The sequence below is a fragment of the Colossoma macropomum genome, unplaced genomic scaffold (genome assembly GCF_904425465.1).
Source record: "Colossoma macropomum unplaced genomic scaffold, Colossoma_macropomum, whole genome shotgun sequence".
Lineage (NCBI taxonomy): Eukaryota > Metazoa > Chordata > Actinopteri > Characiformes > Serrasalmidae > Colossoma > Colossoma macropomum.
Window position 1 is genome coordinate 28,589,033 of NW_023494807.1, and position 15,561 is coordinate 28,604,593.

Sequence of the window (15,561 nt, forward strand, 5' to 3'; positions counted from 1 at the left end):
ACTGCATTGTATCACATTACATACAAAACCTTGTAATCTCCAAAACATTCTTAAGTTGTAAGGAAGTTAATGAAAATCAAATAGATTTTTAGCTTTGTTAAGCATATATATATATATATATATATATATATACACACACACACACACACACACATATATATATATATATATAAAATACCTAGGTGTATGTTACCCTCATTTGTGTAAATGTGTGAGTGTTCTTCATTATGAGTACAAAATCTTATAATTTTTTATTTTTTGTCAAAATTTGAAATGCCTTTTATATTGCGTCATGATTTCCTAATGAATATACCAATAGAAATACTCCAGAATTATTTGGAATAAATTCTTTTGACATTGACCTCTATTAAAGGTTAAGAGTTTTTTTTCTTCTCCTGTAAAGTTACCATTTTGGAGATATGAGGTTTATAAATGATATATAAAATCAGAGTGACTGTGTATCTGCACACTGGTTAGCGTCTCTCGATTAGCGTCTCTCGATTAGTGATGTAGTGGTGTTAGTGTGATTTCATGCATGTCGTTAGCAGTTTCTGGATGCATTACTGGAACATCACCACCAGCTGTGCACGGAGGAGTGTCTTCGTCTCTGAAACAGATCCAGAGTATCCAAATATTTGCCAAACATTTTGGTGAACATTCTCAATGTTTATGAGAGCACGCTGGGGGAGGAATGTGGTGCAGGAATTTGGTGTAAAATCAGGACTGATAGGCCGGTTCTTAATGTTCTCACTGAAGTGTTTTATCATCGCAGGTGTGAAATCGGACGTTTTCCCACAAAACTGTCAGGTTACCACTTACTTCTGTCTGTTAGGGTTAGAGAACATACAAAGACTTCCCCCGTCAACAGCCTACTGACCGTGTGGGTGAATCAAAAGATCAAGGGCGATGTGTGGGCCGCCACTTGTTAAGCAATACTATCAGGCTTTTAGGGTTATATCCAGAAACAGCTTTAAACTGCACCGAACATGAATATACTTACATATAAAAGACATTACATCAACACAGTCATTGCTGGAAATATATCATGATTGTAGTAAGAAAACTTTATATTTATAAAATGATGACCTTTCAAGAGAAGGAAAAACATTTTTAAAGGGTCCATATCTTGCATTTTTTTCTCGAATTTTTATATAATTTTTGTCGAAGACCATTGATGATGTTTGTGTGGTTTTGTGTATCAAAAATAGTAATAATTAATAAACAAGCTGCTTGTGTTACAGCTCCTTTGAGACTGAAATATGTAAACAAGCTCGGTTGTGATTGGCTATTCTGTATTGTGCTTCATGCAAAAAGCAGTTTGGATTTAAACACTTCTTATGGCTTCAAGACGAAGGCGGAGCTAAGCTGCTGTAGGCTAAGTAGATGGAAATATGCAAATGATTTGGCTTTTCATGACTTCACAAAAACAATGAATTCAAAACAGGCAACTTTTTGCAGCTTAATTTCCATAAATGAACTGCAGAGTGAATGGTAGGTTCTAAAACATTGACATTGTTTCCAAAAATTAAGGAGGAAAATTCAGTTTTACATGATGTGGATCATTTAACTTAAATGTATGTTAATGTGTTGAGATTTTATTCCATGTAATTCCAATGAAAAACAACCATTCTGATGTTTAGTGAAATCAAAATGTTAAGGCAACCAGGTTATTTACTGGTTTTAAGGTAAAACACAAAATGATTTTTACAGTGATTGCAGGTCTGGATGACTCTTGCTCTTTCGTGCTCTCTTTCTCAAGCTTTTCCTTATTTGGTTTATATTTTTCAGGGTGAAGCTCTGGAGCCGTGTAATGGCAGAGACTGTTCAGTGTGCAGGTGCCATCCAGCTAAAGGAGCACGGGTATGAACATACTCTCATACGGATCATGGGCCCAATCCCATTTCACCCCTCACCCCTACCACTTAGCCCTACCCCTCCATTTTGCGCGTTTACATCTAGGGGTAGGGTGTCCCAATTCTTGTTGAGATAGAGGGGTAGGGCGAAGTATTAGGGCTACATGGCCCTCCAAACAGGTTTTTCAGAGACTCCAAACAGAGTGATATGAGGAAAAAAGAAAAACTGGCAAAATGGCTGTGCGAGCGACCAAAGAAACCCACAAATGTGAGAATTTTCTCTGTTAAAAATTATGATAACCACTGTATTATCTTAGTTTAATGTCGTTTCAGTGTATTATGGTCCTTTTCCTCATAACAAGCTTAAAAATCACTAATAATGTGCTAATGTCTCAGTAGCTAACTGGCTAAATTTCCCGTTCCACCTTAAATGGTGCAGCATTCAGGCGCCAGAATGTAACTGAAGGATTAGAGGTGGGCAATAATAAATAATTGCCCTCCCCCCTTTGAAGGCATATGATTCCCTTAATGTAACTAAAGCCCAGCAGTGAGGAGCTGAACTTTACCCTCCTCTGCTGTCACTGCAGACGGGCAGGGTCACCTACAGAGCAGCGCTAGTAGCCTGTTAAAGTAATGCCCTTTTTTATTTGAGGGTCCCATTTCATAGGGGAAGATTTCAACCACTACCCTTTGTAACTCAGTTCCAAGGAGCAAGATGACGCTCGAAAACAAGGGGTAGGGGTTAAAATAAGACATAGGATTGGGCCATGCTCTTGTACTCAATGTACAAAGCGATTTGTGTTGAGTTGCAAGTAACAAAAGTCTCAAATCATGACACTCGAGCTCTGTGTTGAGTCCCGAGTCAGGTCTCAAGTCAAGACAGTCGAGTTCCGAGTCTGTATGCACAAGTCTTAAGTAAAGTCCCAAGTCCTAATCAAGTCAGTCTGCATATGAATTCTGAGTAACGTTACTCATGCCCACACCTCACTACTAGCTGTTTATCTGTCTTACCTAATAGAAACCATATAAATGTTTTAAAGGAGTTTATTCTGTTTTGTGACTAAATTAGTGTATGTGGTCAAATTTCAGTAGCGTTAGATTACTAAGTAGACATTTTAGTGAAACAATGTACACTTTTCTGTGTAAATTAGTTGATAATGGCACTTCTTTTTAGCTTGTCCTTAACCTGGCAACCTGCGTTGACTTCGAGTCTGGGTAGGAGGGGTGGGGGCAGACAACTCTCTCCAATATTTTGAATTTGGACTGCAGTACCCATTTTAAACACTGGTTGTCAGTATTACATATTGTTCCTTTAAATCAGTTAATCAAATTGTTTTTAGTTATACCCTCATGTTCCTTAAAGCAAGACTGCTAAAGCAAGTTATTCTCACTCTGTGCTTATGCTGTAAAAAGTACAGTAATATAAAAAGTGGTTACTCTACACTACAGTGTGTGATGTATTTAGAGCTTCTAAAGGCCTAGAGTGACTTTTTTTGGTCATGATTGTATTCATATTCAGCGTAATTCATCCATGTTCAATCATTTGACTCATTTGAACCATTTTTTCCTGGCAGGCTGTTTATTTTTGTTCTCTGTAATGCATTCAATATGAGAGATTTGGTTCTAACAGGGCTGATTGCTCTTCTGCTTTGTACAGGGGGCTCCTGGCAGTCTGGGCATTCAGGGCCCTCAGGGTGAGTCAGGGCCACGTGGACCACCAGGACAGCCAGGGGAAAAGGGCAGACGGGGAAACCAGGGAGAGCCTGGGCTGGAGGGGCCTCCGGGAGACAGAGTAAGAGAGTCAATTACAATAACCAGTTATCACAGACAATAATGTTCTGTAGGGAATAAAGGGACAGTCCACCGATTTTTCAATATTTCTTTAAAATTCAATCAATGAGATGAAATTAGTCATTCAGAATGGTTTGATGCTGATTTTTCTGGTTAATTGTAGGGAAACATTGTTGAGTAACTGTTGCTAACCGTTGATCTTTCTTTCCTGAGGGGAGCACTGGTGTTCCGGGTTTTTCCGGAGCAAATGGTGTCGATGTAAGTATCAACAGTATCCATCATCGACAAAATCAACACAGGCTCTATATGAACACAATGAATATGAGCTCTTCCTGCTGTTCTCTGCATAATGTACAAACTAATTACAAGGGTTGTCGCTATTGATTATATTAGTAAATAAGATATCTACCAATTATTTTGACGATTAATCAAGTAATAAGTTTAATTAAGCTTTAAAAAGGTCAAACAATAAAAATGGACTTACATGAACAATAACGAACCCTGTATAGCCTCAATCACTGTGTCTGCTGCCATTATTAAAAGGAGACTTTAGGAGACTCAGACTTTAGTAAATTGAACGGAATATGTAATCAGCTGCAAAAATATCTCCACCAACTTTTTGTAAAAGTATATATATTGTGGCAAAACATGTATATAAATGTATATAAACGTGTGCGTCCATCAGGCTCAGTTTCTTACCGTAGGAGAGAACAGGAGGAGCATTTAAAAATCATGGCCGCTCAAAAAAACCCTGTATCTCCAAAATGGTAACTCTGCAAGCACTCTTAGTATTTAGTTAATATAAAGAGATTTTATTTCAAACACTTTTGGAACATTTCTCTTGGTCCATTCATGATAAAATGTAAGGCTGCTGTATTGAAATGATGTGGAAAATAATTCATTAAAGAGCCCATATCATGGAAATACCTATTTTTCTCACTTTTTTTAAGTAAAACTTTGCTAAAGTTTCAAAACATACTGGTCACTCTGCCTTGATCGGATGCCCACTGCTCGCCAGCCTTCTGGACCAGCTTGACCACCTTTGAACTTCATGCTGTACAACGCTGTGCAAACCTCACCCTCATGAACAGACCCTTCCAGTGATGCTGCTGCTGCTGCATAAACTCAACCTAATCCAATTTACCGTTGCTCCACCTGTTTTTCCCCGTTTTGTACTATAATACTTAATACTGACACTGTTTGCTATCCGGTGTTGACCAGAGGAGGATGGGTTCCCCTTTTGAGTCTTGGTCCCTCTCAAGGTTTCTTCCTCTTACTCTTAGGGAGTTCTTCCATGCCAGTGTTGCCACTAGCTTGCTCATGGGGGTTTGGACCCGGATTTCTTTCTTCAATGCTGATTTTTCTGTAAAGCTGCTTTGTGACAATGCCTGTTGTAAAAAGCGCTATATAAATAAACTTTGCTTGCTTGCTGCTATCGCTGTTTAGCCTTGCCCTTTCGTGTTGAGGTTATAAGGAGTGTTTCAGATTGCACTGCTTTATGAATGATGCACATTACAGGACGGCCAATCAGAGCAGAGCTTATTGACATGTACCAGTCTTAACAGCACCATGACAAAAAACAGCCTGTTTAATTCTAAGGGATACGGAAACATTAGTAAAGGTTAATGTGGAAATGAATTATGACTGTTTTTGGTACATAAAACTACACAAATGTCATAAGTTGATATGAGGGAACAAATAAAATGCAAGAAAAATGTGGGACATGGGCCCTTTAAGAAGGTCATGGCAGCCCAACTAATACTAGTACTATATCTAACAAAGTGTATCATGTTAAGTGTGTGTGTGTGTATGATGTGCATGTGTGTGTGTTAGGGACATGTTGGTGCTGGAGGTCTTCCGGGCCCACCTGGTCTAGATGGCTGTAATGGGACTCGTGGGGATCCTGGCTTTCCTGGGCTGCCCGGGATTAATGGAATACCTGGACCTCAGGTGAGTATATTTGCATTTTTTACTTAATTACTGTAAATCCAGCAGTATAATTTACCTTACCTTTCACCTGCTTAGGGCCAGCCTGGTCCTAAAGGAATGAAGGGGGAGCCAACACTTGTATCCAAAGGAGGACCTCCAGTACGTTGAGTTCAATCTATGAATTTCACTTGTTTTTAACAGGTTATATTCTTCTTAAGATCTGCCTGAGTTGATGTACAGAAGTACTTGTACTTGCATGCAACTTTAGTTGCTTGAAACCTACATGAAACAAAATTGCACTTGGGTTGCATAGTATGAAGTCTCCTGCAACTGACTTTAAAATAAGTGAATTGCAGGATGTTTCATGAAACAACCAGGATGTTGCAGGATGTTTCATGAAACAACCAATCAAAACACAGATCGCAGATTGCGTGTCGCGTGACCACTTTGAATGACATGGTTTCAAATGATTGAATTCACTGGATTAATTTAATAAATCAAAAAATTGATTCAGTGGGTGGTTGAAAATGAGATCCCAATCAGCTTTACGTAAGGTTGGTAGTTTGATTTCAACTATATAAGGTCTATATAAAGTCAAATCACTTGACTTTATATAGCGAGAACAATTCTTTGTATTAAAAAATATTGAGTTGATAATTTGGCTAACTAGTGCAGTGATCATGTGTTGCACGAGACTTGTTGTTTTTGAATTGCTTCGTGTAACTGCCAAGATTAAGTTGCCACCAAAATTAAGTTGCATGCAACTTACAGCATGCAACTAGTTGCATGAAAGTTTCACAGTTTAAAGCCAGCCTTAAGGATACCTGTGTGACTGCAGAAATAAATAGCTCAGTATTTCATATCTGCAGCCACACAGGTCTCCTTAATAGAACTTGTCCGTGATTAATAATTGAACAAAATCTGTAATAAAATTCACATTTGATATTTATGTAAATTCACAAGCAAGTAGAGATATATAGATTACTTGTACTTAAGAATATTTTGTCAGGAGTATTTCTAATTTTGCTACAGAGGGATTATACTTCATCCACCCCTGGTTATTAATGCATGCCTGTAATCTGCCGGACTCTATCTAAAGTCCTTCTTATCCAAACTTCTCTAATCCTTATGTTTTGGAGGGATTTTACAAGACTGTAACTGTCTGTCACTGAACAACAATTTAGCCATGATTAAAAAGAAAATTCCACCAACTTTTTCCAAATTTCTACATACTTTAATTTTTAATTCATTCAGAGTGATTTGATGTGAAATGATAAATTGTAGAGAACTTTGTGGTGGTCACAATGGTGGTGATAGGAACGAGGGATGACTACAACACACATGTAGGCATGTTATTTACTATCCAAAACCACCAGTGAACCTACACACGTCTTTTGAGTTTTTCTATGTAGTGTTGATGGTGGTAAAATAGTGCTAACCTTAAAAAAAACTCTCCACCATGAATGGATTTTAATATGTTAGACAAGAATCTTCTCAAAACTTTCATAAAACAGTGTCTCAGACATCAGGCAGTGTATTCATAACTATTTCATGTAATAACTTTCTGTGAGGGAGCTTTTAGGTCTGTTTCCTATCACCACCACTGTGAACAATTCCGACTCTGTAAGTTTCTCTAAAATGGAGCATTTCACAACAAATCACTCGGAATGACTCTGTTTACGTCTCTGTCATTTAATTATACAGACGTTTTTGAAATCTCAGTTTAGTATGATTCGGTTGAAGTGAACGCCCGCAGAATGTCTAAAAAGCTTGAGGATAAAAAACACAACACACAGTCCTTGGAAGTGGTTTGTGGAGTCTTCGCCACATTGGTTTTAAACACTGAGTGACATTAATTCTCTACCAGCTACAGAAGACATGCAGAATGAGGGCTAAATCATTCCAAACTGTTTTCATGACAAATAGCCATATTAAATTCTACTGTTTAATTATGTAATGTGTAATAAATGTGAGATTTAAAAAAACTGTATTCCTACATCTGTGATCTTCTAACAGGGAAACCCTGGTCTACCTGGTTCTCCTGGCCTACCTGTAAGTTTCTGTTTCATCCTTTCCAAGACTTCAGGTCATGATATAAAAATTATTAAAATGTTAAATCATGGTATTAATAAAATCTAATCAAAGCTTATATTTACCTTAAAATTAATTTGACTTTTTCCCACATTATTTCACCACACAAATGTCATAAATCTAAAAGTATAATAATGTAAGTAAATGTAAACATGTATTTTAATAATAATAAAACTATTTAAAAAGTACTAAAAAGTCATGGTCATATTATTATTATTATTATTATTAGTAGTAGTAGTAGTAGTAGTAGTAGTAGTATTAAATTCTTTTTAAATAAACATTTGACAGTAATATAGTGGATTATTGTGTTATTAAAAACATAATTAAAGTCTGTATTCACCCTATTTTACGCCCACATAATTTCACCACAAATCTGATAAATATAAAAAATAATAATATAAATAAATGCAATATAAAATTAAAATAAAATACATAAAATATGTAAAAATATTCATAGTCAAATCAGTATTTTAAATATCAGCTTGTAAATTCAGAATGCAAATGCCACATTGTTTATGAATAGTAATTAATTATTATATTATCTTTCTGTGCATTTACTCTATACTGTGTATTCTCTTTTTTAGGGATTTCCTGGCATTGATGGGCTCCCCGGAGTTAGGGGTTGGCCTGGTCCAGCTGGCTTTATTGTGAGATGAGATTTTCACACATTCTTATTTTCCCCGCCTGACAACAGTTTCATAATTTAAGATGTTTGCTTCCATTTTCCAGGGAAGTAGTGAAACATTAATATGATATGACGCTATTTTCTGTCCTACCTTCAACAGGGTCCTGCTGGTCCTCCAGGGTTACAAGGACCACCTGTAAGTGTATCTGAATGTCAGTGGAGTGAACTCTGTCAAACATATAAAGTACATTTAACAAAAAACTGTGTTAAATAAACACACAAACACGCTTGTAACACGGTGACTTTGTTTTCAGGGTGATAGCAGTCTGTCACTTCCAGGACCAAAAGGGGAAGAGGTGAGCAAACTGGAATCACCACGAGACTGAAATCAGGCGTGTACGTGATGTTTCAGGCATGCAAATAAACGATAAATGATTTTTTTTTTGTCCAACTATTCCTTTAAACCTTTAAATGGTCAGAGCCCACTGGTGGGCCCAAAGTTTTATTACACACGTCTGTAATCTAAGAATAGCTCAGCCAGCTTGCGTTGAAGTCCCTGTATCATCATCATCATCATCATCATCATTAACCGCTTAGTCCAGATAGGGTCGCGGTAGCAGTTGGAAGAGCAGAGAATCCCAGGCGACCCTGTCCCCCGCAACTTCCTCCAGCTCATTCCCGGGGACCCCAAGCTGCTCCCAGGCCAACTTGGAGATAAAATCCCTCCAGCGGGTCCTAGGACAACCCCGGGGTCTTGTCCCAGTAGGTGGTCGTGCCTAGTACATTTCCAGCGGGAGGCGTCCAGGAGGCATCCGGATCCGATGCCTGAACCACCTCAACTGGCTCCTCTCAATGTGGAAGAGTAGTAGCCACCCTGGGAAGAAAGCTCATTTCCGCCGCTTGTATTTGCGATCTCATTCTTTCGGCCATTACCCACAGCTCATGACCGAAGGTGGGGGTTGGGAGGTAGACTGACCGGTAAACAGAGAGCTTCACCTTATGGCTCAACTCCCTCTTTACCACAGTCCGGTACAGTGACCGCATTACTGCTGCCACCTGTCCCAGCCTGCGGCCAATGTCACGATCCCTCTTCTCATCACTCGTGAACAAGACCCCAAGATACTTAAACTCCTCCACCTGGGGCAGGTCCTGTCCCCTTTTAGTGGGCATTCCATCCTGAAGTCCCTGTGGTTACTGAATAATAAGCCTTAGTATGTAATAAACCTGGGATTTTAAGGGGTTAACTACATTGGAACAGATGGGCTCTGATACTGTATGTAGTAAGTTCTAATACACAGCAACAGTGGAGTAGTGAAGGTTTGTCAGAACAGGCCTCTTTATTCATGTTAAACTGGACCTGTTTAGGCAGGCTGTAAACACTAGGTGGCACTGCAGGCCTGGAACTTCTATTTCTTGGGTGTGCTGTTTCAGAAAAGGAATGATCCAGCCACCAGGTGGCGCTCAGAAACCAGGCATGTGATTAAAATGGATAAATGGTGTGTAGAGTTCAGTCAGGGGTGCTGCAATAAAGAAAACAGCAGATTGCGCAGTGCAGGGGGCTTCAGGGTTGAGATTGTGAACAAGTGCTATTATTTATTATTACTCTATTATTATTTATCATTTATTTAATAAAATATGTAGGGTTACTTGGGGAAAGAGTAAGCGGTTCAGAAAATGTGTGTGTGTGTGTGTGTGTACTTGGGGAAGAAGCCCCATAGGGTAATATGTCCCACCTTCTTAATTTGTCTCCTGATTAAATATATTTATGCGTATACACATCTTACATAACATTCAGTGTTTACATTTCATAGGCAATGTCTATCAGTTGCTCGCTCACTAAAGCACTACTAAGAACACAACACAGAGTTTAATCATCCTTTGTTCTGTCTTCTAGGGAGATCTTGGACCTCAAGGTCCTCCTGGTCCATATGAGGTGGTGGAGCCCCCTGAGGATCACCTCATTAAAGGAGCGAAGGTAAATGTGGTCCAGACATCATCAACTCAACAGGACATCATTAAAATAATAATCAAGTGTTCACTTGATGATTTTCACTCCAGGGGGAGAAGGGGGATAACGGAGCCTGCGGGCCAGATGGACCAGATGTGAGTACATTTGTCTCTCTGTGTGTGTGTGTGTGTGTGTGTGTGTGTGTGCGTGTGTGTGTGTGTGTTGGGGTGTAAATCTGTGACTTCACAGCAGTTTGTTTCAATTATGATTCTGTAGGAAACACTTCAGTGCAGGTCTGTCACGATTATTAAATAATCATCATGTAAATTGAGTACATTTTCATCATTTGGGTTGAGGCAAATAAATGTAAATAAAAGAAAGCAGAAAATTAATTTAATTGATGTTAAATTTAATTAACATTTATTGAGACACATCATGGGTCTTATTAGTAAGTGTCACAAAGTGTGACTGGTGCAAAACGCCACTATTATGAAGCTCTAAAAGCTATTTGAGTGCAAGTCCACACAACGCCATTTTAGGGCCACTGTTAAAAAAATTAAAATAATAGACTTAGAGAAGTCGTATTTTCTAGAATAAAATTTTAATATTTTGAAGAAAAAGTTATAGTATTTCGAGAATACATACATACATACATACATACATCATCTAAACTGCTTATCCTTCTGGGTCGCGGTGGGGTGCTGGAGCCCATCCCAGCTGTCACTGGGCGGAAGGCAGGACACACCCTGGACAGGTCGCCAGTCCATCGCAGGGCAATTTCGAGAATAAAGTCGAAATAGAATTATGACATTAAGTGAGAGATTATCAGGAAAAGTCACAATATTGTGGCCAAAGGGTTTGCAAAAGGAAGGTATCAACTTCCTTGTGTTAAAATAACGGACGTTCAGGAGTTGGTAGAGTTATTCTTTTGTTCCAGTTTCACCAATAAAGAAATACCCAGTCTCCTGGCACAGCACCAGACTGTTATTAGTATAAGAAATTGCTGAAACGGCTGGAATGGCTGAATAAACTGTGTTTATTTAGAATAAAGAACCAGACAGACTTGCAGGAAACTGTCTCTATAGTTGAAGGAGAACTCGCAGGCAGTGGTCGTGTACAAGCCTACTGGTGGTTACATCTTCGTGCCGTTCGAAGAAGGCATGTGGTTTCACATGAGAGTGATAATCAAAATAATTGGTTGCCGTCTTCGTAGTCACCACTACAACAACCAAAGGCCCCAACACGACATGGCGATCCCCCTACAATTAGCCCACTTTATTCTCCAAATAAAAAGTTTATTCTTGTAACTTTATGACTTTATTCTTGAAATATTATGACTTTACCCTACAAAATACAACCGATTATGCCTTTTTCTCAAAATATTACGATTTTATTCCAAAAATTCAACTTTATTCTCCAAGTCTTTTATTTTTAACAATGGCCCTAGTTATGACTAGTGCTATATCACCTTTAGAGGGAGACAGTGAGTTGTATTTGTTTATTTGATGTTTGTTAATAATGACTTTAAAGGATGTTTGTTTACTTGAGCTGTGTCTATTGTTATCTGGGAAATACTAAGTGTTGACAGCTAGCAAGCATGATGCAACAGGTCACTTTAGGCTTGCACTGCAGTTGTATACAGTGAAAAAAAATGATTACATTGTTAATTGCAATTATTTATGGCAGTTAACCATCAGCTATCATTATTTGGTGATTGTAACAGGCCTAATTAAGTCATTGAGTACAAGTTAATTCAAATTGATGCATCAGTGCATTTTTACACTCCCAATTTTGTGGTGGTAGTGTGTTTTCATGTGTGAGTGAATGACAAAAATGCCAAGCTCTTATATTTATCTTATCTTAAGGGGATTGCAACAGGTCCTGGGGTGAAAGGAGAAAAGGGAATTCCAGGACTGCCTGGCCCTCGGGTGAGAGAATCATCTGCATGATTGTGCCATCTGGAACAAGCCAGTGGAGAAGAATCTGATACAGTTGCAGTGAATCCTAAAACTGGGAAAGCTGCTAGGTGCTAGCATTACGTTGCAGTGTCTCTTTTCCGTCAAGGCAGGTGTGGTTAAGCTGTCTTTGTGCTGGATTTGGCGTTTTTTTTCCTGCTCACTGCTCATGCATGAGAGAAACATTGCCCGCTTTATATTCATTAATCTTACAGCGTATTTTACTTTATAGATCTTAAACGTCTGAACGTCTCTAATTCACGGCTATTACTGAACATAAAACTAGTTTATGCTGCATATACATTTCCTGTAGGTATAGACTTGAAACAGCTGCCCAATCACAAGTCATAAAAGGGCCAATGTAAATAATGGCTTGGATAACATGAGACTAATTGTATTCATGTATAAGCTGTGCGAGTTTGTGATACAGGCCGGCTTTATCACTCTTAACTCTGCATTTACACTGCTCAGGTACGTCAACATACATCAGAGCATCCTCTGTCTTCAGCTGGCTGCATGTGTGCGTTACAAAGGAGTTTCCTGCAAAATATAACTGAAATGTAGTCTTGCTAAGTCAATATTTATGTAATTAACACTTGAATTTTATTTACAATCAGACAGTCAATGTATTATGCATCAATAAACTAATATTTCCCAAAATGTTAATGAGGTTAAACTCATAAGCTTGTAGGTCATTGATTACCACTTGCAGTCATTTCTACAGAGACAATTTACGCCAATACCACCTGGCTCCGGATTGATTTGCATAAAGTTCAGCTCTACTCATTTCGATGCACCACGTTCCCCAAACCGGACACATCGGAAGCATCATGCACAATGCACCCGCGTCAGACAATTCCAGCACTTCCCCTTGAAAACAAATGGGATACGTTGCGATGTATTAACATGCCGGACTGTAAGGGGATTTTATTTATGCTTCACATTGTGCCTAACACCCCTTACCTGTGATAAAATCACTGTAAAGCATGGCCTCTCATGGCTCACTGCTTTATCATAACTTTCTTTATTCCCATTTTCTGTTATTTCTCTGCTTATCCCCAGGGTCTCCCAGGTATTGATGGCTTGACGGGACTTCCAGGTTTACAGGTTACGATCAATATTCTTTCTATTGTTGTCTAGGATGCACAAAACTGAATTACTTTTACAGTAATCAGAGAACTGTAATGACATCTAACTTGACTTTATACAGCAGTATGAACCCAGCATTTAAAGTAGCAGCATTTTATTTCACAATGTCATTTTAAGTGCTGAAGCAACTCTTGTTCATTTCCTAGGGACTTCATGGGGACCCAGGTGCGCCTGGTCACCGTGGTCATCCTGGTCTGAAGGTAAGTCAGCACCAGTAATAATCAGACCTCTATATTTAAACACATGGAGTCAGCTGTGATTTTTGCCCTGGGCTTTTCTGCAGGGTGAAAGAGGAGATGCAGGTTTGAAAGGTCCTCCAGGTGATGGCATTCCAGGTGAGAAACCCTAATCACTGGACTTTTGCAATTATATATAGAACCTAGAACAGGGATCAGCAACCCAAGTGTTAAGAAAAGCCATTTTGTCCTTTCTGCAAAAATTAAACCACCTTGGGAGCCGCAACATTTCATGTCCATTTTACATCTTGGCTGTGAATATGTCTCAGTATGGGGTAATGTAATAGAATAGGCTGTAAAGTCTAATAAAAACAGAAATGCAGACTTACTTTGCTCTGCTTTAAGCTTTAGCTCAGCTTTAGCTGCTTTTCTCACATCTCTGGCAGGAAACCTTTCCACAAAAGTAGAATAATTCATTGTAAAATGTCTCTCAGTGTTCAACTTTTTATGAGGCTGAAGTCGCTTCTCACTCACCAGCTTCTTGTTCGAATCGTCCCTTTCCACCTCACATGGTGCCTGAGGCGCCTGAATATAACTACTGCACTATTTAAGGTGGAATGGGAAAGTTCGAACAAGAAGCTAACAAACGAGAAACTGACTTCAGCCCCGTGACTTTTTAGTGTTTGACAGTTTCTCATTGCAGATTAAACGTATCAGAAAACCAGCTGGAGTGATTATAAACACAAATAAGTCCATTCGTCTCCAAATTATCGATGTTCATCTAAAATCTCTCTCTTTGCCGTTTCATTAGCTACTAGCTAGACGAGACTGTTGTCTGCATTTCTTTGGTGACCAGCAGTCTGCACGCTGGCCTTCAGGGTTAAAGGGTGAAATAGCAGTTAAACATTAATTTAACTCCAGTGTTTAAGATCATTTATTGCTAAAACTGTGTTAAAAGATCAGCAGAGCTTTATTTTACTGCAAAGGAGGATTATTTTATTTATTTCTAATTCTGCTGTGGAGCCGCAACAGGGCAGTAAAAGATCCGCATGCGGTTCTGGAGCTGCATGTTGCCGACCCCTGAGCTAGAAAAAGGTTGCATATTTGCTGAAGAAATTGAATAATTTTACTAGATAAACCAGCCAGAAAGACTTGTCTAAAATATCTCTATAATATGTCTGATATATCTCTAAAATGTAGTAGTAGAGAAATGCAAACACTGAATTTTTCAGTTGTAGTTTACAATTTTATATGCAGTTTGTTCTGTTCAGCTATTGTTTGATTAATTGTTTCACATTTGTCCTAGGTTACCCAGGTGACCCAGGGCCACGTGGACCATCAGGGCCCCCAGGGGATTTGGGACTGATGGGAAACCGAGGAAGCCCTGGATACCCAGGACACACCCTCCTAGGTTAATCTTCTACCATCTATTCCTTTGAAAAGTGACTAGACCACCTTAACGTTGATGGTCCTTATTCCAAATGTAGCCAAGTCAAAAAAGGCGACATGTTTGGAGTGTCCATTTTTAGGTAACTGAGTGTCTAAGGGCGCTTCACACCTACTTTGTTTGGTATTTGTTTGGACACTCCATGTGTACTCAGGTCTGCACTCCAATTGAATCGCAGTCTGCCAAAAATCGCAGGCCTTGGTTCGCTTCCAAGTAAGCCCTGTTTCTGTTCGCTGCTGATGGGAATTTATTTTTATGATGTTCCACACCAGAAGAGGAGAGTTTAACACCAGAGCATGCTTTTTCTCTTGCTTGTCAGTTCTCTACTGTCTGCAAAATCGACATGTTTAAAATTTCACTGATGTCGGGACAAATACTTGTATCTCCGTTTTTGTCGTTTTTCAGTTTTTGACATAATTTGAAAAGGCCTTTTGCCCTTTACACTGTGTGTTAATTTCACGATGAATGGACCAAAAGAATCGGCCCAAAACGGCTTGGAGAAAAGTCTGGTTCCATTGACTTACTTTAAAAGTAAAGTAGGATTTTTCCTTCTCCTGTAAAGTTCTCATTTTGGAGATACAAGGTTTTGTTCCAACA

At 38.9% G+C, this 15,561-nt stretch overlaps 1 protein-coding gene across 1 annotated transcript in view; it reads left to right on the forward strand.

Annotated features, from left to right (window-relative positions):
* LOC118796798 (collagen alpha-4(IV) chain-like) overlaps nt 1–15,561 on the forward strand; it is a 60,887-nt gene that overhangs the window by 13,313 nt on the left and 32,013 nt on the right. Inside the window, 16 exon segments of the mRNA XM_036555908.1 lie at nt 1,789–1,860; nt 3,511–3,645; nt 3,858–3,902; nt 5,478–5,594; nt 5,670–5,732; nt 7,590–7,625; nt 8,249–8,311; nt 8,450–8,485; nt 8,604–8,645; nt 10,184–10,264; nt 10,348–10,392; nt 12,103–12,165; nt 13,255–13,299; nt 13,488–13,541; nt 13,625–13,676; nt 14,824–14,928. Of these exon segments, the coding sequence (XP_036411801.1) occupies nt 1,789–1,860; nt 3,511–3,645; nt 3,858–3,902; nt 5,478–5,594; nt 5,670–5,732; nt 7,590–7,625; nt 8,249–8,311; nt 8,450–8,485; nt 8,604–8,645; nt 10,184–10,264; nt 10,348–10,392; nt 12,103–12,165; nt 13,255–13,299; nt 13,488–13,541; nt 13,625–13,676; nt 14,824–14,928 (1,054 nt within the window).